The 25707-nt window shown below is 37.1% G+C and overlaps 1 protein-coding gene across 2 annotated transcripts in view; it reads left to right on the forward strand.

Annotated features, from left to right (window-relative positions):
• TENM1 (teneurin transmembrane protein 1) overlaps positions 1 to 25707 on the forward strand; it is a 661862-nt gene that overhangs the window by 491333 nt on the left and 144822 nt on the right. For both annotated transcript variants that reach the window (XM_036401914.1, XM_036401915.2), the window contains one exon: positions 14780 to 15020. In XM_036401914.1, coding sequence (XP_036257807.1) covers positions 14780 to 15020 — 241 coding nt within the window. The remainder of the gene's footprint in view (positions 1 to 14779; positions 15021 to 25707) is intronic.

The following is a 25707-nucleotide window of genomic DNA, read 5'->3' on the forward strand; positions in this document are numbered from 1 at the left end:
GCTCGCAGAGCGAGTCTGGGTGCTGGCACATGCACTGCAGAGCTGAGCTGGTGACAGATCCTTCCCTTCCCTCTTTTTTACTGTCTAATCAACAGGACAGAATTAGATCTTTCAAGATCACTGCAGGCTGTAAACTAGCCTGGAAGTGTCTCTGCAGCCATCTGATGTTCCCTCTTATGTTAGGCAAAATTTTCATCTGAATTTGGACTGTGAACTGCGGTACAGCTGGCTTAGATTATGTCTTTATTCTCAGTTCTTCTTTTTTCAGCTGGAACCAATTCACTGACATGTTTACTTGAGCATTTTTCAGCCCTGTGTTTTTTTCTGCAGTAGGATATGCTTCATTTTGATAGATATATGGTGTGTTGCTTTTCCTTCAATATAAGATTCTAAAAGACCAAGTGGAGGATGAGGAGGAGGAAAGCTATATTTGAGCAGCCCTCTCCTTTTTCATGTGTATGATTTTTTTTTTCCCTTTCTTCATTTCTACTTAACATGAAATTCTGCAAAGTTCCATTTCAGCTGAATGCTGCATCTCAGCTCTGATAATTACTTTTAAAAGAACATTTTGAAATTTTATAAGCTGAAGCTACCTACAGATCTTCATCCATTTTGTCCGTCCTCTTTGGTAAAAGCTGACTGTTGCATATATTATTCCCAGCCACTTCCTGCACTTCCCTGGTACGATTGCTTTGTTTGCATTCGGTTTGGATATTCCGTAGTAAGGGGAGGCAGGTGGATAAAGCACAGTGCAATGAACAGAACTAGTTGTTCTATCCTTGTTTCCTTGGTTATTCTGTTCCTCAGTGCCTGAGTTTGGCAGAGGGTGCTTTGTTACTTGGTTATTGCATCATTCGGCTTGAAGAGCAGGAGTCCCATTTGTACTGCTCACAAAATCTGTATGAGGTTATTGCTAAGAGTCATGTGTTTCAAAAGACTGCAAGGAGACAGCAAAATTAGAATTTAAACATCAGCATGAGGATTAGGAGGCTATTCTGTTCTGTACAGTAAGTCATATGCTAAGTTTCAAATTGCTGTTCAAGTGTCAGTACCCAGCTCACTCTGAGATCTGTCAATAAACTATTTTTTCTTTAGCTTTTAACTTTTTTATTCCTAGTGGTACATGACTTCAAGGCAGATCCATTCATTTCTTTTCAGCCATCAGAAGGGATTGCCTTAAACTTGTTTCACCAGTTGGCTGAGTAAATTACACACTACTTGTAAATTACACGCTCCTCCTAAATGTCTTCTGACTAGACTAGTGATGACCTGATCACATAGGAAGAAATTCACCAATTTCTGGAATTTGGATGAGGTTCTCTGGCTAGAGCAGGAAGCAGTCAGTGAGTGCAGTTTTGCTCCATGCTATTTTAATAATGTTCTAAAATGAAATCCTTCAAGATTACAGAAATTTAGTTTTGGAAATAAATTAAGGACATATCAACCTAACTTCTGTTCTTTCAATTGGGTGGAAATTCAGTGGAGACTTTCTGTGTGTGTAAAATATATACATTTATGTTACATATATACACACATTGTTTTTCATACGTAGGGTTTAAATTTATGTACACTGAGATTTGTGTGTATACTGCGTGCTTATTCTATGTGGATAAATAATTATCTATATAAAATTCTGCACATTAAATATTGCAACCTTTTCCTCTCAATGACAGTAGCAACAAGTTTCTAGGTTAAATTTGTTGTTGAAACAAACAAAACCTACTCCAGAGTATTCCTTATTATTAATTTTAAATTTCTGTCCTAACAGTTTCATTTAGTGATACTGTGGTTTTATTGTGAGTATAAATAGTTGGGTACCTGAGTTCATGATGGTGTTTCTCTGTCATTTGCATTTTCCTTTCCTTTAGGTGACATCATCTGTTTAGTGTAACATCAGCAATCTACTCATCTGTTTGTAAGATCCCTTCTATTTTCACCATTTCTTTTCCTGAAAACCATGTCAAGAATAGAACAAAGTATTCTACAAGATGTGTATGTGAGGATTTAACACTACTTGCCTTTTTACTTTATTTTCCGTGCTGCTACATTCTTTTACTAAACCTGTACATAGAAAAGAAATTTTCGTTGAGCTGTTTGTAGACATACCCAGGGCCATTTTCTGAGGACTTGGAGTTAATTTAGATCTCAGCAATCAATTTGAGGTACCTTGCCTTTGCCTGTGTGAGTTTTCAGCTGCTGATATATGGTCCTTTCACATTCCTCTGCTGGATGTTCTTATTTTACGAATTGAAGAACGTTTGTGCCAACCTGTATTTTCCTGGTTCAGTGCTTCATTCCTTTCTAAATTACAAATACAATAACTCTGTTCCTGGAATAGAACTGTACAGTGTTGCACAGCTCATATTTTGAGGTGGCAAATTTTCTGTTTCGAAACATATTAAAAGTAGGTACGCCCTCTCAAAGTTGGGCTGTTTTCTTCTGTGGTTACATCTAGCAAACCAAGGCAGAATAACATAATTGAAATCAATGGAGTTAATCCCATACCATGCTGTTGTAACTGGAAAAAGAGATGGGCCCTAAATTTCCCCTAAATCTTTCAAATAAAGCCCGCTGCTCAGGTGTTTGATCACAACAGATTTTCAGCCATCATCCTGGCAATAAAAGGAGAATGAATGATTCTGTGAGGCATACAGCTTTTTGTACATGAAAATGAAGCAGCCTTAAAATCCTATTGACTTTCCAGTAGGTTAATATTTTCTACTAGGTGACTATAGTCTATAAAAGTCAAGCCTGAAACAGATTAACCTGAGTTCTTTGAAGTTCCTATAAATTGCTGAAATTTGCCTGAATACCAACTGTGTAACACAATAAAGTCTGATGTTTGACCTTAGAGGTGTAAAATTAATCGGAATCCATAAATATATGGCCTCAGTTTAAAGAGGAACCTTATCCCAGATTTTCTAGTGAAAATGTGCCCTGTTGTGATTAAGACAGTGAAAGCCTTTGGTCGGTAATTTTTCTCCCTGGACTTGGTAAGTATAAAAATGTGTGAAATACCAAGTTCTTTCCAAAATTCAAATGCTGAGCTGCCTACAGGAAGTTTCTAGCCATGTTGGGTGGCCATCAGGTGTGAAATTCTCTGAGCACTGTCAGGAGGCACTCGCTGCCTGTGCAGTGCTGGCCCTGCTTTGTGAGTCTTTGTTCTGGCTTTATTTTCATGGATATTTCACACTTTCAAAGAGTTTTCTTCTAAAAGCCATTTTTTCTCTGTTTGAAATTCTGAAATATGTGGGAGTTTGGCATGGGATTCAGAGCTGAACAAAGACTAATAATCTGTTTTCTGTCAAGAATTACTGAGAAGTTAGTGGGCTTGTTTTCTTTGGTTGTAAGTACTGTAAGTTTCAGTTGAGATATTGCAGTGTGATGCCATTTCCTGTTATAATTATTTTTATATCTTATTGCTATAAAAGCAGCTTCACCTAGTCTGGAAAGTAAACAAAAATAGCTAATAATGAGTTCTAAATAATTTAGAGTTAGGTTTCAGAATGGTGTGCAAGTATTTACTGCATCAAGCTCTCAGACTTTGAATCAGTTAAAGGTTAGTTTCTTCTGTAGAAAAGGGTGAGAGAAGTTTTTGCCTTAGCACCAACTCTTGCACTGTCTGACCTCAAAATATTAATCATTTCTTATTTGGAATGAGTGTTTTGATAAATCTTGAGTCTTTATTAAGGATGTCTTCGCATTTGATGTTTTCTTTTGTTGAGGTTTCAATTATTTAATTACAGGTCTTGATATGAAGCTAATCATGCATGCATCCGTATGAAGCTGGCATCCTGAAAGCATAAAATCCTTAAACAGTCATTACTATAAACTGACGTCGGCCTGTAATTTTTGCAGTTAACGGGGGAGTTGATGCTTGGTGAACAATCCAATTAAAACTGGCAACAAAAGACTTAAAATGTCAGCCAAATTGCTTTTTAATAGTCAACGCAGCCGTCACAAAACATAAACATTAAAGTCCCCATAGTAGCATAAAGCTTCATGGTGAAACAATTCTAGAAAATGAATAATAATTACGGTATCCTGAGAATTCTCTTAATAGATCTGCGCTCATTAAAATACTTTGTTGGGTAGATTCATATGAAAAAGTATTTTTCCCTTGATACTTCTTTATGCATTTGTTTTGAAGGTTTTATTCAGTATTTTATAGATGTAATTTCTAGTAATATTCAAAAATGTGTGTCTTATTTACAATGAGTTTAAATAACTGTATATAGATAAGCTTTGAGCGAAACACAAAGAAATGTCTTGTGAGGTGAACTGAGGTTACGGTCACAAAGAACTTTTATAGCCTATTGATGCTGTAAAATAATGTAATCTTTGTTCATTTTGAGTTGCACTAGATTCCTTTGCAAGTTGAGCCAGATTAGCAGAAGCTTGTTGAACCTTCCAGGCTGAAGTTACCCAGCTCAATCTGCTTCTGCAGCAGTGGCCTTGTTGGTGCTTGATAGATGCTCTGCTCAGAACTGCAGATGGTTAAGAGAGTTCAGGGCTCCTAACAATAAACATGACAGAGGAGTTAAAAGTGTTGAATAGTTCTGTGGAATCAGGGCATAATCCCTGGTTTAGTGGAGAGGTTGAAGCCTATTGGTATTTCGGAAAATGCATATGCTTGCTTCTAAGTGCCCAAATGTGCTTTAGAGAGACTGCTTTGAAGGCTGTGGCCTTGTCTCATAGTCATTTTCAGGCATTACATTACCTGTTTCTGTGTTTTTATTTTGTCTTTCCCTACAGAAGTTTGGCTTTTCTTTGAAAAATAATGGATTTGCTGTTTACCATCAGTTACACATGTTCCATTGTCTCTCCTCCCAGCCAGCTCAGGACTATAGGAGAAGTGTCAGCATTCCTGAATAAAATGTTAGCAAACATCAATGCAGGTATAGATCTTTTTGTAGAAGTATTTGTTTTATTTGTGCATTGAGAGGGACAAGAACTTGTAAACTTCCTCCAGGGATAAAAGGCAGGAGTAGTCAATCAGCTAATTCTTCACTGAGGTATATCCTTTAACTAATATCATGTAATTTAGACACCATGTAAAATCATTTGGTGGGCAACAAATAGCCTTCTATTATGCTATCTGACAGTTACATGCAGCCTCCTTAAATGGTCCCTTGTAATTCTAAGGGTTACCAAGGAAAAATTGATGCTAACTGTCCTACAGCTAAGGTTACCATTCTTCTTCCTTTTTAAAAAAATTGTTTCCCTTTTTAAAAACAGTATTTCACTCTTTAAATAGAGAATTAAAAGATAATTTGAAATTAGTGTCAATTTTAAAATTTGTTTCTCTTCTAAAGCAAAACTTCAAAAGGACAATATATGTTTTAAAACTGTAATTTGTCTTAAAGAACTTTTCTCTAAGAAATTCTTCAAGTAAAATTTATGAAGTAGAATGCAAGTGAAGATGAAGGAAACAGTCTCTGATTTCCTGTGAGCTCTCTATCTTGGTCAACAGGGAACTAATAAGGTTGCTGAGAAAAATTTGTCCTAGCATAATTTGCTTTATTTGCAAATTGGTTTATAGGTCATACTGCTCTGATGAAAGGATAGGAAGGGGCACGTGTACTTGGATTTTATTTTTTTAAATAAAAGCTGTAAATGATATTTCTTGACCAGTACTAAGCACACATGCTTGCTGCTGGTCAGCTTATTAACTGTGGCTAAAACTAAATTCCACTAAAATGAAGTGAAAATCTCTTCTTGACTGGGAAGGGGTCATATTCCTATGGGTGATCATATTCCTAATTCCCATAACAAATTTGAATGTAGGTGAATTCAGGAAAATTGAAATTTGAATTCAGGAAGAGACAGATAAAGGCTTTACTGGTTTTACCAAAAGCCCTTCATTTTCCTGGTTGATAGCCTGGTTCTGTATAAAGATTTCTCTCTGATATCCAAAATGACAAGCAGGAAATGGTAGGAACAGCTCTGCTATGCTTTACAGTCTACAGAGAAAGAAGAATCTCTTTTAAACTGAATCTCAGGGAATATACCAGAATTCATCTCTGCAGAGCCAGTACAGGGGCATACAGATTTATAATCAGATGCCACCCAGTGAATGCTGGTTAAACTTTTTAGGAAAAGGGATGTTTGTCCTGAACAGCCAACTTTGAGCAAGCTGTCTTCCACTTCCCTGCTCCTGTAGAGCGCAGCCATTTAGACAGCCCCAGCACTGCCCTGCTGCCCACTACCAGATTTTGACAAATTTGAGGCTGATGTGCATATAGAGCCACATGCTATATATGTTTACATATTATGGAGGCATTTAACAGCTTTTTCTCACCCTCCACAGGTTATTATATAACCACATATAAGTGATTTTTTTTAATACGCCCTATAACAGTCACTGTAAATATATGTGAAGATGCTCATATCAAGCAATTTAATGTCAAGATGAAATCCATAATAAAGCATATGGAATGCAGTTTTATTGAATAAAAGAGGCATTATTTTTTCTCTTTAAGCTATAAACATGTTCTTCAGATTATTATGAACATAGGCGCTAGTTTGTATTTCTGTCTATGTTCCCTAATTAGTATTTTTCTCAAAAGGTTTGTCTTAAAAATGAAGTAAATAGATGTGGGTAGAGTCAAGTCCCAAATAATCCAGAAGAGCCTCAAGCTTCTACATCTGTACTTGATATTGATTGTAAAAATAGATGCAGGATTTCCAATTATGCTCTGCAAAATCATGTTCAGGAGACATTCTGGATGTCTGGTTTTGACAGGATAATCTGCAGTGCAGATAGGTATCGTGAGAAAAGCTTTTATATAGCCAGGTGGGAGAAACTGGAGTATGGTTCATCCTTGAAGTGATAAAGTTCTTGAAGTTTACTTGAAGTAAACATGGAGTAAGTTTGCAGTGCTGCCAACAAAGCACCAGCTCAGTCTCAGTGCAGTTAGCTACAAGACACTTGGGATCTTGCCCCTGGTAATTTCAGAGCCCATCAGGGTTAAGTTTGGGTCCTGATATAACTGGCAGATTTAACCATGACTTGGAGCTTATCATATTTCTGTAGAGCCACAGAATAGTCTATGTTTGCAAAAATATGAATCAACAAACAGATGTCTCTGATGGCTGGGCTTTAAGCTGAAGAGGATTCTGTACTTTGGTGAACTGGTGTCACTGTCCCTCTCCCAAAGGAGGCAAGAACTAAAAGGAAAGAGTCTTCCCCTCAGCCCTGACAGGGCAGCAAGCTCAGATGCTGCAGAGCTTTATGTTATTTGGTCTGTAACAGGGCATGTCCTCAAGCAGTCTTTTTTTCCCTGAAAATGTTGCAAAATAACAGGAACACAGATGAAGCAGGTAAGAGGCAGGCAGGGTGATGACAAAGTAGTTTAATATGTCTGTATTCATGATATTTCCACTGACCTATTGGGCTGAATACACAGGGTATTTCAATATGATTTATAGTTGCTAATTCCATTACCCACAGATCCCTTTCAGAAAGCCCTCACAGCTAATGAATTTAATAACACAAGGGCCAAAACTTGAATATTTTTCACCACCAAAACCATCAATAACTGCAGAAACATTAATTTTTACAGCCCTGACTGCTTGCAACCTATTTTAGCAATCATAAACTGCTCTTTAATCAAAATCTGTTCACCTCTAAGGTCATCAAAAATTTTCTGCCAGGCTACTTGTAAGAGCCTGTCTTTTGCAAACCTAGATGATAGGCTTACTCTGTAACATATAATCTCTCCCACTTTGTTCAGAGTTTTAGAATAGTGATTGTACTATCCGCTGTGAGTTCCCACTGATAGAAGTTACAGCTCATGATATTGACTGAACACACCACTTTTAAGTAATGGCAGGAATTACACATTCCCCTGAAAATACCACCTTTAAGCTGGCTGGGAGCTGTCAATCTTCACTCTGTCCTTTGAATGCTGTGTGATGTTAATTGTACCAGCAGCTGCTTGATCTGCTAAACAAACCACTGGAAGCCTGAGCTGGTTGTTTAGGCTGTTCCCTCAGACTCCATCAGAGCTGGAGTGCTGCTTTTCTTCCCCCTTCACATTTTGTCCTTGACCTCTCTGACTCAGCCTCCAAGGGGCCTGTCTTGTGTTGGCACAGACTGTGGTGATTTGAGAGAGTCCTGTCTCAGCTGGATGGGTATTAAAATCTGGCAGTTGTACCACCTGCAATGAAGGAGAGTGAAGGGAGTGAGTAGTAGTTTCAGTGCAAATTTTTCAAATTAATTGACATAAATGTGAGCATTTCACATAAATGGAATGTTTTTCACATAAATATTGTACATAGAGCACATTAGTATTTAGCAGCTATGTGAAGTACCATAGAACAAAGCTGTAATTCAGGCAGTTCAGTAGAATAAAAGCACCTCAGGAACTGTTGCTCTTCATTCCCCTCTGGCAATGTTAATTTTATATGAACACACATTGGCATGCTTATATTGTCAGGTGCTTCTGTATGATAACATTTAAACCTTGCATCTCACCCACAGTACACAGCATTACAACCTGAAACTCGTTTCAGGTTACAAACTACAACACAGAGAGGGACATTTTAGAGTGCAGTGTTTATGACCAAAATTATTCTACTTCAGCAATCAGGCTCCCAAGTTAAAACACTGAGTGATGGAGTTAATTAAGGAGGAGTAGTGCTGTTGCAGCTCTAATGCTGTACATATATAAGTGCTTCTAAAGTGAGGCAAAGTTTGTCAGGAAAGGTAATGTCTTTCAATGCACCAGCTGATACAGCTGCAGAGAAAAAAGTGCTAGCTTTGGGCCCAGAAGCCCTTCTTTTGGCTTGAGTATATTAACAGCTCTATCATCAGAAAAAGCAGAAACATTCCCCCACACACACCTTTAAAAACAAGTATATCGGTCTTATTTCAAGAATTGTGCAGAGTAAAACTGACAAGTATACAGTACAAAGACAACAGATGCCAGAATATTTTGAGTCCTGAAAGACATTATTAAATGCATCCCATCCAGAAAGTTGGAAAAGGTGGTTGTGTGATAGTTCCCTAGAGAGAAATCACTGCCTCTTCTTCTCTAATAAGTTCTAACCTCCATTCTTTTGCCTGATAAAATTCTCCCACATCTTTCTGCAGCTGAGTCAAGATATAGTTGTTTGCAGAGACCCTTTCAAGAAACTTAGATTTTATTTTTGAAAACTCTGAGATCTCTAGTATTTTTTCACTTTTGTCACATCAGTAATGGGAGTTTTACCAGAAATGGAGCTCAGCAGTGTTACCATCCCGATGTGCAGTGATAATGGAAAATTACTGGCAATTGCAGAAGTCTTGATGATGAAAATTCCTTATGCTCACCGTTGCTAAGGGTTTTAAGGCATTAATAGCTGATATCATATGCAGGTAATAAAGTCCACTTATGCTATTTGACTTGTCAAGATTTTCTAGTAGACAGCATTTGTTTCTTAGAAATGAATCGAGAGTGTAGATTAAAATTTGGGAAAATCCCAGGCTTATGTTAGCCTACCTAAATAAATATGGACTCCATTAGGAACTTTAGCAAGTTTAGTGCTGTACTACAAAAGACTTTGATTAATCAGAATTAAAGAAGTATAAAACGTGCACTTCTGTGAAAATAAGAGAGTTTTAAAGAAAGATATGCTGGTGGTGGTTTCATCATTCCTTTTCCCTCTGGTGTTCAAAACTGGGTAATTACATTTTTGTAGTTTCCTAGAATGAGGTCCAGTATGATTGTTTATAAAATATATAGTTACTTAGGTCTTACAGGACAAGTTTAGCTTTTAATATAAAAACATTAAGAAAAGGAAGTGCTGCCATCGTCAGCAGTCCTTACTGCTCCTGTGCAGAACACAGAGAGCTTACAGAGTTTTCCAGTCCATAAAGGGGTTATAAGAACATCAGAGGGACTTTTTACAAGAGCATGCAGTGATAGGAGCAATGGATTTAAACTGACAGAGAGCAGACTTACATCAGATACTGGGAAGAAATTCTTCCCTGTGAGGATGGTGAGGCCCTGGCACAGGGTGCCCAGAGCAGCTGTGGCTGCCCCTGGATCCCTGGAAGTGTCCAAGGCCAAGCTGGATGGGGTTTGGAGCAGCCTGGGACAGTGGAAGGTGTCCCTGTCCACAGCAGGGGGCTTGAAACTAGATGATCTTTAAGGTCCCTTCCAGCCCAAACCATTCTATATTTCTAAGCATGCTTAAAAAATAATCACAGAGTGGTTTGTAATTGAGCAGTAGTATACCCACAGAACTTTTAAATAAACTGAATTAAGCTCCCTGAACATATGTTGCTGTTTCGTTCATTAAATAATGGATTGCCAACTAATTCACTCTCTACTGAGACACATCCAATAAATTAAAAAAAAAATCCAAACATACAAAGAAATAATAAATTCAGGAACTGAAAAAATTAAAATATTTCAAAAGCACTACAGGTTAGATGCAAACCTTTTATGGTTCATTACATTTTAGTATACTCTCTCTGATATACTTCACCTAATAACAGTACAGGCTATTGTAGCCTTGTCAGTAAATGATAAAACAGTTCAATTACCCTGTCTTTTATATGGATCCAGAAAGTATAGTGAAATATATTTCAGAACTGTTAGGAAAATAGTTTTGCCAAGGCTTGGCTAATTTTCAAAACTAACTTTAAATTATGTGCTAACTAGTTGATTAAGCTGTTTATTTCCTTTTTGCCAGTCTGTAAAGCAATTTAGCTACATGTTGATGATTACAAAGGCATTTTAGCCTGACTCTTAAGGAAAATGAGTTTATGTTAGAAGAAATATTCAGGGGATAAAAATAACTCCTTTCTTCAATTGCAAAGGAAAGAGAGAAAGTAGAACTCCTTCGTGCTAGCAGAATTTCAAGGCAAGATTTTCTTATTTCCAGCTGCCATCTCCTCTGCAGTTTCTCTTGGTGTGAGTGCATGAAGTTTGCAAAGTGCCTCAAAGCAGAAGAGCTAATCAAATTAACACTTACTGTGTTATTCTTGTAATTGAACAGTGAAAGCAAAACCCCTAAAAATAAATACATATTTTAAAAATCAACAGGTAGAAAGAAGTTTGAGTTTGTGAAGTGGATGGGGAATGTGCAAGTTGGAGTAAAAGAAATCACCAGAATTTTGTCTGGATCTTTTCAGGAAACTTTGCAGTTTTAGATGTGTTCTGCTGAAAGGAGAGGACTATTTTTAAAAAATTACTTCTCAGGGGAAAGAATTTATAAATTTTTTAAGCAGTCTCTTTTGTCTGTAAAAAAAATGGGCTAAATGCAGATGAGAAAGCCAGTGATGAAGATCAAGAGGACAATTTCTGGCTTGGTTACTCCTCAGGTGGAAATCTGATTTGAAGCGAATTATTCCAAGTGTAAAGTTTGAGCTGAAATAATGTTATATAGCTACATTTTTAGATAAATGGAAATTTCTGTCTCATCAATGGAGACAATGAAAACAAGTAAGTCTGTCTTTGCATATCATGCATAAATGTTTTGATGTACAAGAATTAAAAATATGAACATTATTAGCAGCCATTACAATAAAAGCAGCAGTTGTTAGAGATAGCATTAGGTAAGCCAGTTCCTATATCAGTCTCATATATTTTGGAAGTTTGTTTGCTTTAGACATATTATCTTGCATAATATTCCCTTTTAGGTATTTAAATGATTTTGCAGTAAGTTATTTTACATAGTCTGCTGTTTATTTAGCGTCCTGAAGCATCCTAAGTGTGCATATTGAGATTTAATGCTGCTTTATCTCCCAAGCAATATTTTTTGTGTTATAAAAATAATGAGCTATAGACTTAGTTTCAAGCAAAATAAAACCAACTCTGCCAAATAAGAAAGTCTGTAAAAACTAATTGGAAACTAGGGCTGATTCTCAGCCTAATGAGTTTGCAGTGCTTCACTGAAATGAGAGTCTGATGAAGACTTTTTAAATCACCAAAATAATCAGGCTTCAGTGTGAGGTTTTCTGTGATGCCAGTAGCTAGATGAAAGGGTGACAAGTGTGATAATTAAAAAGGAATTCCCCCAGGAAATCTGATATGTTGATGTATTGTGATAAATTGCACTGGGAGATTTAAGGTACCCTCTGAGCCATAGAGACTTTATGGTTCAAAAGCAGAACCAATCTATTGCATGGAACAAACTAAACTCTGTCAGACAATTGTGTGCCATTGATGGGATAGGGACAGGAGAGATGAAAGGGGAAGAAGGGAACTAAAAGTTGTGCTGCCATATAGATTATGCAGGTTTTTTTTCCCAAATACCTAGAGAAGCAGTGTCACCTTGGCTGCTTGCCATTTACTGCACAGCTCTTGATGTACCTTGTAGAGTCTAACTGTGTGTCCTGGCAAAAATCAGCATTTTTCTAACAGGACAGTGGCTCAACCATTGAAATGGCTTGTCATGCAAATTATAGGTTATTTTATAATCCTGCAAAGTTTCTGTAGAGAGGGTTTAAAGTTGATACCTTATGTAAGGAAGTGTATTTGATCAAATACATAAGGATGCTGGACATCAAATATGTGCAAAATCTAGGTAGCTTTCAATTCTAAAATAGCGGGATACAGGATTTACCTAGATTAATTATTATATGAAAGTGCCTTAGCAGATTATTTTGGAGCCCTGGACTGTTGACTCTGGTGATTTAATTTACTGAGGTCTCCAATTTTCTAATTATGCTTAGAACTGCTTTTCTGGTGTATGCAAACGAATATTACAGCATAAACCTTAGTGCAACTGTAAGAATGCTGCCTTGATAAAAGATCAATGAAATTAAAAGGATTAAGCCTGGGCCAAATCTGTGACAGCTTTGCTTACCACAGCATTGAAAAGCTTATGTGGAGCACTAAACAGCCTTGTTTCTCCAGCTGGGGTAAATTGGGACTGTCACACAGAAAAAGGTGGTTTTTTTTCCACAAGCCATTCCAGGAAAGGAGGGAATACACTTTCATCTTTTGCCTTGAAGACACAACATGTCATAATATAAAGAAAATACGTGTTTTAAATGGATGGCAACAGCTCCTTGCAGGGAGTTTTTGCAGGTTCATCAGAGCTTTGCTCCAGCTGGATTTCTGCAAATTTAACTGGACATCTGCTAAGGTGAAAGGGAGAGTGAGGGTGAGTACAGAAATAGGATAAAGCCTCGTTAGACACTGAGGTGAAGTAGCTGGAGGAGTTTCAGGTTAAAAAGTTCACTGATTACTCAATCAGGCAGCAATTTTTACCCCTATCTTCTTTATAAATACCACAGCACTGTTGTCCATAGCTGTGTATCTGGCTGTAGTGAGATTCTTTGGAGACTTTGAAGAAGTAGAGAAAGCAAGATTTTGTTGTTCCTTGAAAGTACCATTGCACCATGTTTGTGTCTTCATTGTCCTTTGCAGGAGGGTTGAAGCTCAATGGCTGAGGCTGAGCCACCCTGAGCCATGTGGCAGCATTTGTTAGCATAGGACAGGAGCCTGTGCAGGTACAACATCCCTTGGAGGTACTGGGGCCAGCCTGAGGGCCCCAAAGGGCAGTGGCAGCCCAGGGAGCAGGGCCTTGGGCACCCACCACAGGCTCAGTCTCCTTCTCAGACTGGTCCAGTGGCTGTGAGCTCCCTGCCAGCTCATCTGCCATTAAACCTTTTCTCTCAGTGTCTGGATGATTAGTGCTTCAGAGACCTTTTCTCAGCTCTATTTAACAAATGAAGTAACAGACTCCAGAAATGTGTTAACATTATCTTAGGGAAGATGTTTGTTAGGGAGGGTAGGACTTACTCAGTCATTTTCTCTCTCAAATTGAAGAGCAAGACTAATTTTTATACTGTCTATTTCTTTCATAGATTTTTTAAATGAGAATTATACCATGTAAAATCAGTTGGTATCTGTGATGCTATTCACTGTTAATTTATATGTTCTTTACCTTCATCCCCAAAAAATCCTGACAAATTAGGTGAATGTTATACCACCTTTTTTTTTTTCTTTTTTGGTTGTTTTTTGGGTTTTGTTTGTTTGGCTGTTATTGAATTACACTGCTGTAGGGTGTGTCTGTATCTGATTGTTTGTGTTTCAATAGACTGTTTTATTTTAAATTATTTCAAATATTGCAGCAACATTCACAGGAAACAGGGTAAAGAAAGTGATAAAGTACAATGATTTATTCCCAATAATAATGTACTACAGGATCACAGAATGGTTTGGGTTGGAAGGGACTAGTTTCAACCCCGTGTTGTGGGCAGGGATGCATTCCACTAGACCAGGTTGCTCCAAGCCCTGTCCAACCTGGCCTGGAACTCCTGCAGGTGTGTGTCACCCAAAACTTCTCTGGGGAACCTGTTCCAGTGCCTAACCACCCTTACAACAAAGATTTATTTCCTAATACCTCATGTAATTCTGCCCTCCTTCAGTTTAAGACTTCAGTCTCCCCATTCCTTTTTTTAATTCAGGAGAACCATCCCTAACCCTAGGCTGATTTACCTGCCTAGGCTTAGGGTTAGGGTTACACCTAGGGTTAGGGTTTTTAAAGCAGAAAGCCCTGAGCTCCAGGCACACTGCAGCTGCAAAAGGCATCCCAAGGGGAGCGCAAAACTGCCACAACATGGCTGCCTCCACAGCTTTTTCTTTGGGACCATCCCTAACCCTAGGCTGATTTACCTGGTTAGGGTTACGCCTAGGGTTAGGATGTTTAAAGCAGAAAGCCCTGAGCTCCAGGCACACTGCAGCTGCGAAAGGCAAAACAACATCTAAAGACAGTCTTGATCTTTCTAAAATAATAACCCTCCGTGTGCTTGGTTGTCTTTTCCTTGCTGTTTCAGACATGCCTGGTAGCCCTCACAACCAGTTCACCTTCAGGCCGCTGCCGCCGCCGCCTCCGCCGCCTCACGCGTGCACGTGCGCCAGGAAGCCGCCTCCCTCGGCCGACTCGCTGCAGAGGAGATCCATGACCACCCGCAGCCAGCCCAGCCCCGCTGCCCCCACGCCCCCCACCAGCACGCAGGACTCAGTGCACCTTCATAACAGCTGGGTCTTGAACAGCAACATCCCGCTGGAAACCAGGTATGGACCGCGGCTGTGCACAGAGGGGAAAAGACACGAGATGGGGAGGAGGCCTGACATGGACACAAGCTGGTGGTGTCCTTCAGGACATGCCAATGTGTTTTACCCTGAGCCCATCTCAAGTAGCCGACGTGTGGTGGTTTTTGCTTGATTGACCTAGGTCAAAAATACACAAAAAAGCACATTTATGCAAAGTTTTGGAAGATAGCACTTCCTTTAACATGTGTAGGTTACACTGGCATTTTATGGTTGTGTGCTTTCAGGATTTGTGCTTGTGGGTTTGTCTTGCCCTCCCATATTCTCCCAGGACCATTTTGTAACCAGCAAATAGGAGTTTGGTTTAATCAGTGTACTTTGGAACTTCTGAAGTCATACAGAGTCAGGAATGGTTGAGGTTTGAAGGGACCTCTGGAGATCATCTAGTCAGGCTGTAGCTTTTCTGTGGATAAGAAAAGACCAGAAACAATACTAAAATTATCTTTTCCTCAATATGTATTTAATACTTTATTGCATATATAGCCAAAGATAATTTTATAATCATTTGGCAATGGAGAAACAATACCAAGATGGACATTGGGTATGGCTGGAAAGGGAGGGTTCAAATTCAGGATCATTCACAATTTACGCAAATAATCTACTCTGAAAAACAATTGAGAGCAAACACATTCTGTATTCAGGCAACTTACTTTTCAGTACCCAAACTCTGCACCATCTCCTCTGTCTTTTTGGCTATAATAAGTTTTTTTTTTTCACCTGATCCTGATAAGTATTAGCTAATTTGATGGCTTTCAACTACAGCTGTGTTTGCTGACTTGATTTTTAAAACAAGATCTTAATTTTCAGTCTTCTTCCTCTTCATTGTCAACAGAGCACCAGGAGGTTTAAACTATGGTTTCCTTTGGGTTTTGCCATTCTAAAGCATGTAAAGGGCAAGAGTTTGTGAAAGTTGTGTCTGATGAAACAGATAAATTTCTGACATGCACCTAATTGGATCCAGAAAATATAAAATATTATGCACGGAAATGTTTGGCGGATTTTTAACATACATCTGATTTTTACATATGCCTGAGACCCAGTTAGCACAATTAATCACTGAAATCTAAATTTTGTTCTTTTATAACAAGGTTGGTTTTATTTTATTACAAAAATTAATCTTAATATATGTCTTTAAACACTTGACTGCTGCTCATCAGAAGTGTCAAGTTTTAGTTCTGCTATTAAGTTGGGATTGAAGAACACGCCAATTCATTCTGAAAGAAAACTTTCCTTATTTGTCTTAAGGACAAATCTCAAAAAGAATCAAGGAGGATGGAAACTTTTCTGCAAAAGTGAACATAAACAACACTTTAGTTCAGCTGATCCGTCTGGAGCTAGAAGCTTTGGCTTACAGTCTTTATAAAGAAAAATTTCTCTGTTTCTGGTGTAACAAGCTTATCTATCTATCTGTCTATACTTAATTCTGCAAGCAAGGTGATCTCTGGGTGTTCTGTCCCATTAACTTTTGGTTCTCTTGAATTAAAAGTCAAGTAGATCTTTTCAAGGCTCTGCATCCCCGTTCATGGCATTTCCATCAGACTTCATTGGGGACAATACTTTGCAATTTATTTTTCTTTCGAGTTTGGTTTAAATTTTCTCGTTTCTTACTATTTTTTGCAAATTTGAAGCTTCTCTTAAAGGACAAATACAGAGATATGTAGCTATATCTATAATTATATAAAGGGCTGTGCAGTGAAGTAAGAATTCAAACTGGAAAACATCCTTTGGGCTACATGTTAGTCATTCACAGAGCCTGGGAATTTTCCATGTTCTGACCCTTCAGTGGTTGTTGCAGCTGATTTCATGCCCCCACTGGTCACTCCAGAAGCCTCTCAAGAAGCTGGCTGAAAGGCTGGGTAATCCATAAGGAAAACCTGTGAGTGTGTTTGCCAGAATATATCTGCAGTTTGTGTGCAGACAAGTGCTATAGCAGGGGAACGCTGTAATAAGAAACATTTGTGATCACCACTTCCCAGAAGTCTACAGTGCACAGCACAGCCTTAGGGAAAATGAAGGGCTTGCAGCTTGTTTATCCCTCCTTTACCAAGGAATGATTCTGCTAGAATTGAACTGGTGCTTTGGCCTAAGATCTGGATTCCCTTGTTTTCCTTCTCCATTAGTGTTTAGCTGCCCATTAAAAATAATCCTACAAAATAAAGTGAAACATTTCAGTGATATGTTTTGTGCCAGATCTTTAATAATACCAAATCTAGCTAATATCTACATACCTAATATAGCTAAGGAGATTTTTTTGTTGTTGTTAAATTTAGAACATTTGCAATCAAAAAGAAAACTTAGACAGTACTGTATTCCCTACTGTAACAAGTAGGCAAAAATCAGAATACACATGTTCAGCTTTTCTTCCGACTGTATCCCTTGGTAATCCATAAACAGAACATGTGTTTGATGTTATCTCTACTGCCATGGAATATTAGAGAATTTTCAGACAGGAAAAGATTTCCTAAATCTAATCATGTGACTGTAAAACCTATTCACTCTGGACAGACAGAAATGAAGCAACTTTGAGTCTGCTCATAATGTGTCATATTTATGTAAAAGAAAATTCTCTAGTTCTGAAAATATTTGCAATACTCAGATTAAACCTGTTCTCTTATATAATTAGTGTTTGAAACCCTAGGTTAGATGGCAAAGGGCTGCAGTAAAGACATATACTGTGGTACAATATGTGTCCATATACATATATGTTGTACAGTAAAATGTAGTTACATTTTTATAGAAAAGGGCAAATCAGAAATTTTGTTTTGTGCTTCATCTAGAGGTGTTACACACACTAATCTGCAAAGCAGTTTTGTCAAGACCTAACTTACTAATGCAACTGTTTAATGATGACAGTGACTTGGAAAGATGAAATTACTTGTTCAAGTTCACACTAAAAGCTAAAATTAAAGTCTGTCTGTGTGTTGTTGCCAAGGCCAGTTCCCTAACTCTGGCAGTTATTCTGATTATAAGCAACCCAAATAAAAATAAGAATTAACAGCTTTAGAACTCCAGAGGACATGTTATGGAACACCTGCTGCTGAGGGAATTGGAGAAGAGTTGTACCTGTAGGAGGTGTAGCAGCTCAAACTGGTGACTGTGCTGCAACCTTCAACGCTGTAATGTGCCCAGAGATGCAAATGCAATCTCCATCTATGCATGCGCAGACGGTTTGGGAAAAATAAACATAGCCATTATTAAAATTACTTATGAACATGCAGTAATTTCACTGTCACACAAAGAAATAATTTTTATGTGTTGCCAGAAAATGACTGCAAGGATCTCTCATACCACATAAAAACACAGGAAACATTGACTCTCTTTTTTTAGGATAATGTTACTGGCCTCTCACAAAAATTGATTTTTTCCCTCTCCCCCAGAATAAAGTACTTGTAACCTATTGCCTATTCCCTTCCTTTCCACTAAAATAATTGTTTTATCAGGCTTCATAGATACTTTGCTCTAATGCTTCAAATCTTGTGATTTACAGTGTAATACATTGTCATTATCTCTGACAGCCCGATCTGAACATAGCTTACTACTTTTTATGGAGTAAGTATTAAACCCTGATAACTCCAAGGAATGTTTTTCATTTTCTCCATGTCCTTCTAGTTAACTCAGTATTTGTTTCCATATATTGCTTTCTTACTTTCTTTATTTTTTCCTGCTGTTTGCTATTTATTTTCCCATCTCAGTGAAATCCCCAAAGAAGTAAAATCTAGATGTTAAGTAGGGATTTTTACCTGTCATTTTTCTTATCCTCCTTATAGTCTGTTAGTGATCCGTCATGGATAAACCATTGGTCACACTTATTTTGAGTTAAGTTTTGACATAGATTACCAAAGCATTAGAATTTTTAAGTTTTATGCCTAAATCTCAAAATTTAGCTAATTTTGATTTTGTTTCAAAGTGGAGTTTTTAGTCCTGTTTTGTGCGTCAGTATTTAAGATATTTGCTTGTTCCTTCCTTTTTTAAATCAGATTTCTTCCTAGTTCCTCTAGCCCATTTAGCAGTGTTGGCAGTAAGGTTAATGCTGTGCTGAATGGACTGAAATCTCCCTTCACTGCACTGGCAATGAGCCAAGTCCTGTGGAAAAAGACAGCTTAATTTAAGCAATCTTATCACCATGGTAATAGCTGCTCTAAGGGGACAGTGAGGTACCAGACCATAAACCTGAGATGCAATTATCATTAATTTATATAAAACTTTGAAGTATGAGAATAATAAGAAGAGTATTTGGGGTTCAAGGCAGTTATTATTTTTAGTAAAAATTCGGCAATATTTCAGAGCCCAAAAGTTTGATTATGTCTCTAAACACTTGAAAACATTGAGAGTTTTGGAGTTCAAGAAGTGTGTTTGAATCATCATATAGATGGAATCATTCCTTTCTCTTTTACATAGTTATTTGAGGTGTATAGGTATGATTAGCTCTATTTTTTTTTTCCTGGAAATAACTTGGTTATACTTCTGTTTGATGTAATTCTGTGCTACTGTTTATCTTTTTAAATCAACCTCATAATTACTTTTTTCTCTTCAGGAAGTACATTGATGGCCTTTCAAATCACAGACACCTGTATATAGTCCCTTTCTGTGTAAGCTGAGTAATTTTAAAAGGAAAAATTATTAAATAAAACTGCATCTAGAAATTCACACTCAGTTCAGTGTGGGCTCTTGGAAGGTTTGATCTTTTTTGTTGGTCTTGGCATTTGAACATCTTGTGCATCTCATGAATCTTGCCTCCAGTGCAGAGACTCAGAAAACACTTTTTTGTGCCTTGAGATTTTTCCCAGTTCAAGGTTTCCATAGCAAACAGAGCAGCTTTTAGAGCTCCTGAGGCAGACAGGTGTTAATGATCATAAGCCACCAAACAGGGAGACACTGGCTACTTGAGCAATGCAATTCACTGGGAACTTGTTTGCCAATGGAGCCTTCTCCCCTGTTAAATGACCAGATTTGGGCCTTTCCAAGAATAAATGCAGGAGAGGGCTTCCTTTATGATCTTTTCTTCAAATTACGGTAGTCAGTATTTGCTATTATGACATTTCTCTTGTATTTTCTCATTTTCTACCTAATTAAACAATAAATCAACACATACAGAGGCTGACCATGTTAAAACAGACACACAGCAAGGGTTTTAAATTAATTCTGAGTCCCATGTGTTTTCAGTGCACAGCACAAAAGATCTGAAAATATTTGTCTTCTGAATTCCAAAAGATAAATTGAAGATTGTCAAGATGACCATGAACTGAAAATAAAAGTTGTAAATATGACCTTAAATTTAATAATGGGAGAAGGAAGCTGTCTTTTATGGAAATAAAAATATAAACATTTGTCAGCTACAATGAAGTGCAACTTTCATGTCAGCAGCAATGGCACTTGAGGGTCCTGCCTTGAGCAGTTTGAGATCCAGTCACTAAGGACAGTAGGGAAATTTAAATTGTTCCTGCACTCTGTTGTATTTTTTGTTTGTGAGAAACTCTGGTGTGGGCTTCCCTGGAATAGTGGGATATATTTGTGTAAGGGTTTTTTATGGAGACTAAATATAGTAACTTGAATAATCAATTGCAGATACTCCTTGCTCATTATTTTGAATAATGTGACGGTATATAAAGTTATAACTAAGTGTAAAGCTATGCTGTCATTTTATGGCCACCAATGAGCAAACAGTCTTTTAGCTTTCTATGAAATAGTGTCTCACTTTACAAAACCAGAAATAGACTGAAGCTAAACTTTGAAAGAGAACAATAAATACAGGTTAATACAAAGAGTCTAGGTTGTGAGAAGTGGTCAGAGGCATGAAAACAATTCTACCTTTTCATTTCCAAAAAAATCAGATATGTATGTGTGATGTTACTATTTTCTGGCTAGCTATTTCTAGGTAAGCTGGTTTCAAAGACTAAATATATTTATGTAGTTAATATGATACATCTCTTGTCAGGTAAACTTTGTCTTATTTTTCACAGTAGCTGTACAGCTTGGATTAGATCATATGCAGGTGAGTGTAGGTACTTGGTAGCAGACTGAAATGCTGGGAACAAAAGTCAGAATATGCATGAATATTCATAGAAGGAAATTGATGGCAAATAGAACTGAGGGACAGCTACTTCATTCACTCATTCCTTTCTTTAAGTCATGCTTCCAACCATAGAATATAGGCAATAAAATTACAATATTGGGATTTTTATCCTTCTTGATTCATGGTTTCAATGTGCTCTGCAAATATTATGTACTTTATATGACTTTCATAAATATTCTTGTAGTTACTGTTTTTCATATTTTCCACAAAATAATCTTAAAATTTCTTGAGGGGAAAAAAGATAGAGCTAGCCATGAGATTATTCCTTCCTTATATCACAAATTTCTGTGTTGATTGGTTGTTTTACTCAACTGCTGTTTGAGTTGGAGTACTACAGCAAATTTTAAACCACAGAAAGAACTTTTGAGGATTACTGAATTAATGTAGAGATGTCACCATGTGTCACAGTAACAAAGCCATACTGGTATATGCAAGAGTAATTTATGTCCTCACTGTGGTAATTTTCATTTTATTTTCTTCATTAAATAGCAAATGAAACCAGAAAGCAGTTGTATTTTGGACAACAGTTCCAATATAGAAGCTGTTGTTGATTGATTTTGGCACCATCCTATATTTATATAATTATTATCCCAGATTTCTGCCAGACTTTGAAGTTTAGTCACCTGGTTAGCAGGCCTAGCTTGCCTACAGCAACAGCAGACAAGTGAGCCAGAATCACATCAGTTGTTCACTACTGGGGCAAAAAGAGAGGGACACAGGTTCCTTTTACATCCTTTCACATCCAGGGTCACACTGCTCAGTTTTCAGATGCCTTGTAAAGAAAACATGAGTGAATAAAGGGAAGCAATTCTGTATGAATGATTCAAAATGCAAGTCCAGCTCAAAGAGGAAATTTTAACAAAGTGGTTCTGTTCCCAAAGACAAATCTCTGGATAGATATCATGGAAAAATACAATTATAAAATAAATTAGATAAGTAGTTTTCATGGCAATTTCTGTCTTCACCCATGACTATTTTGTTCCCATAGTTCTTGTACACAAAAAGGTGAAACAAAGGCTATAAAATTACAGGTCAGGTCTATCTATAATTATAAGTCATGTCTTATATTCAGATACAGTTTTCCTGGGTTGTTTTTCAGGATGAGGGTATAGTGTGTATATCTTTGTGATCAAGTGGGAGTCTTGGTTTTTATATATATATATATATATATATATATATATATATATAATAGTTGCCGTGGTTTTATACTGTATAGTTTGTTGAGAGCCATATGGGAGATTTATAAAAAAAATATATTCTGATTTTTATGTAAGTTTAGAAGTGTCCTCTTCTTTCCCCTCCCACTTTGAGTACAGAATAGAATGGATAGAAAACCAGGAGAGAGGGAATTTCTGCTTCTTACTACTGTCACAAGAAATATTAAGTGACTTAAAATGGGCTGGTACCAATGTCTTCTTGTCAATGTTTGCTAGAGTAAATGGGAAACTGTATGGGTTCCAAGTCCCTTTTGGCTACCATCTCTATATATTTTCTGGCTATGCCAAAAAAACAGAATCCTTTTTCTGTTTCATTTGCTATGCCTCTTAAAAATTTCCTTTGCACTTCTGTTGACATCTAAAGGAATTCTTCAATTAAATATCAGTATAGATATACAATTACATACATGGTATGCAGCTGTAAAATGTAGTTGAAAATAAATTGATCAACTTTAATGATTGAACTGAAGTCTTCCTAGTTTTTCTATCACATAGATTTGCAGCAATTTGTAATGCTGTAGGTAACTACTTCTTGAATGTGAAACATGTACAGGTACAAATGTATTCCTACTTGTTATCCAGGAGAAATGCAGACTAATTTTTCAGCCAAGGTACAGCAAGATTTGTGTTTCTAACTTAGCTGTTGGCTCCCTTTCAAGTCTGCTGTTGTTCTTCATTTTTTCTTCTTACAAACTGATGATTTTTAATGGAAATGGAAGGAAAGCATGTTATAGGAACAAATGAAGGTGTGAGCCTACAGATGCTTGGTACAGAGTTAATGCATAAAAAGTTACAGAAGTGATACCAAGCCCTTGACAAAGTTGAGGGACATTTCTACAGTATCAGGATATAAAACTATTTTCTCAGAATTTAATTACAGAATTCTGTGTGAGGTTAATCTGCTTTCTGGTAATAGTATTATGTTATTGCCACATGAATTCAGTTGGGATGTTGCTTCAAGCTTTTATAAGACTTAAATTGCTGTTCCAGATAAGGAGCCAAAAGTAAATAAAGAAATATCCTGATGGAGAGGTGTGTAAAGAAATGAACTCTTCTCCAGCCTTCTCCTAGCTAAGAATTCCAACTGCCTCTTCTATATGTGAAGTTATTTCTGAGCCTTTAGTATTTATTTATGTATTGGAGTTATCAGTGTAATAATATTAAGTGACTTTCATTTCACCAACAAAAGCCTTACAGATTATGTCCTATATTTCTTTTTTTAAGAGAATATTATTATCTTCTTTATGGATGTTTTTGATATTTTTGTGAACATTTAGTTTTTCTCCACTTGGAAGAAGTGGTGTTATCAATCACCCTTATAAATGCTCTAATTTTTCTTGTGTTCTCAGTTTACAAAAAAAAATCCACCACAGGCCTTAGCTTTTCTCTTAGATCAAATATTAAAGCACACATCAGGCTGCAGTCAAATCTAAACTTTTGAACTGCAGGTTTTATTATTTTGCTCTTTAGAAAGAGAGCCTGATTTTATAGAATTGATAGCAACAGTTTAGCATGTCCTGACTCCTTTGGGAACCGTGGTGTGCTCAGACAGATGAGGAGTCATCTGAGTTTATGAGAACATAGTCACAGTCTGGCTTTGGAAATCTGTCTTTGTGCCACCAGTGTTTTTCAAATTCTATAGAAATGTCTTTGGGTACTCAATATACACTCCCAAAAATTGAAGTTGTAAACAATTGGGTTTTTTAAACGTTTTCTCAGCATTTCACTAGTAGCTCAGTTTCAGTGTACCATTGCTTCAGAATCTCAGTTTTATTACAAATAAGAGCACTGTAAATTCTCCTCTGTGTGAATGGACTCATCTGTCCAGAAGAGAGTGACCTGGATCCAGGTTCTGTGCATTCTGCTGCTAATAGAGAAGTGCCTCTGCACACTAGCACTATATCATCAAGCCCTTGTTATAAATTCCTGTGCAAGAGTATGAAATTATTCCTGGCTATTGATTGCAGGTTGTTAGAACTGTAATAATAACAATTTTCTGTTCTGCATTTCCTTCCCTTTACCTCTGATACCTTTGAGCTATGCACCATAAAGGACAATCAATACTGCCAATATCAGACCTTTTTGCTGTAATTTCCAAAAAAATTTAAATGAGAAATTATCAAATAAGTAGGCTTTTATCATTATGTCTTGAACAAGTAAAGCATGCAAAGAACAATTGACTTTTTATATTTGTAGTATTTGTGTATATCTATGTGTATGTATGTATATATGCATACATACTTCTCATATGTATGTGCTTGTATCTAATAACGTCTTATTTTATGTGGTGATTCTGTTTCTATTTCCCTGGATATCAATAGGAATTTTGCCATGACATTTTTTCCTTCCAGAAGTCTCAGTGACTGTGTATCTCGTTAACTGCTGACTGAGAAAAAACTTCTCATACTTGCAGAGGCTTTCATGTGTGACAGCAAAGCATTGAATCCAAAATAACCAACTGTGCTCTCCTGGCCTGATAGGAAGGAAGCAAGTTTATATAGTCCTGTAAACAGTTAAATTACTTCATTTGAATTTATTATTTTACTGTATATGAGTTTATAATTTTTGGACTAAAATAGAGGTAACATTACAATGTGGAGAGCAATGCCATCTTTCTAATGTGTGCATTTACAGCTGTAGAAGTCAGTGGGAAGGAAAGCTAGAATGTGTTGTCTGATGCACTGCCAGGGTGCTGTACTCAGTCAGGGTCAGATGTCCAGTTTTGTCTGAATGCAGCTCATTTGGGTAATATTCATGAAGCAGAAGTAACTAATACTCAAATTTCATTCTTGTGGTTTAGTCATAAATCTCCTGATACAGAAGCCCTGTAAACTGCAAGGCAAGCTAACCTTTATTCTCATTTGCTTTCTTTTTTATGTAACTAAAGGACTCTTTAAAAGATAAAACTGCTCTGTAATACCTTTTTATTTTCTATAATCTGGCATTTGAAAACCGTAACCTTTCTTTCAAAATTTTATAATAGAAATACATAATACCATACTCATTACACCATTTTAGCAATTACCATTTCAGGAACATGTATTTACAATATTCTTAAAGTCAAATGTCACAGTATAACAATGTTTCATACTCTTGAGTGTTTGATCCCGCTGTGTGTTCGTCAAAGAAATTCTCCAGCATGGATTGGTTGATCCATTTATACATTCAAAAACTCTTCTTGTGCCTTGCTGAAGGCATAAAGACATTTGTCATTGGGAAGATTCTGGACCATGTCACTTGCTTGCTTAGCTTGAGACAGAGGAACACCAAGCTGCTCTAAACTCCTTTGGGTGCATGCTGTGGCATGAGTTTTAGAGGTGCACCTGTCAGAAAAGAGGGCACTGAAGAAGCTTGCTCCCTT

The sequence above is a fragment of the Molothrus ater genome, chromosome 14, assembly GCF_012460135.2.
Source record: "Molothrus ater isolate BHLD 08-10-18 breed brown headed cowbird chromosome 14, BPBGC_Mater_1.1, whole genome shotgun sequence".
In the NCBI taxonomy this organism is placed as follows: Eukaryota; Metazoa; Chordata; class Aves; order Passeriformes; family Icteridae; genus Molothrus; species Molothrus ater.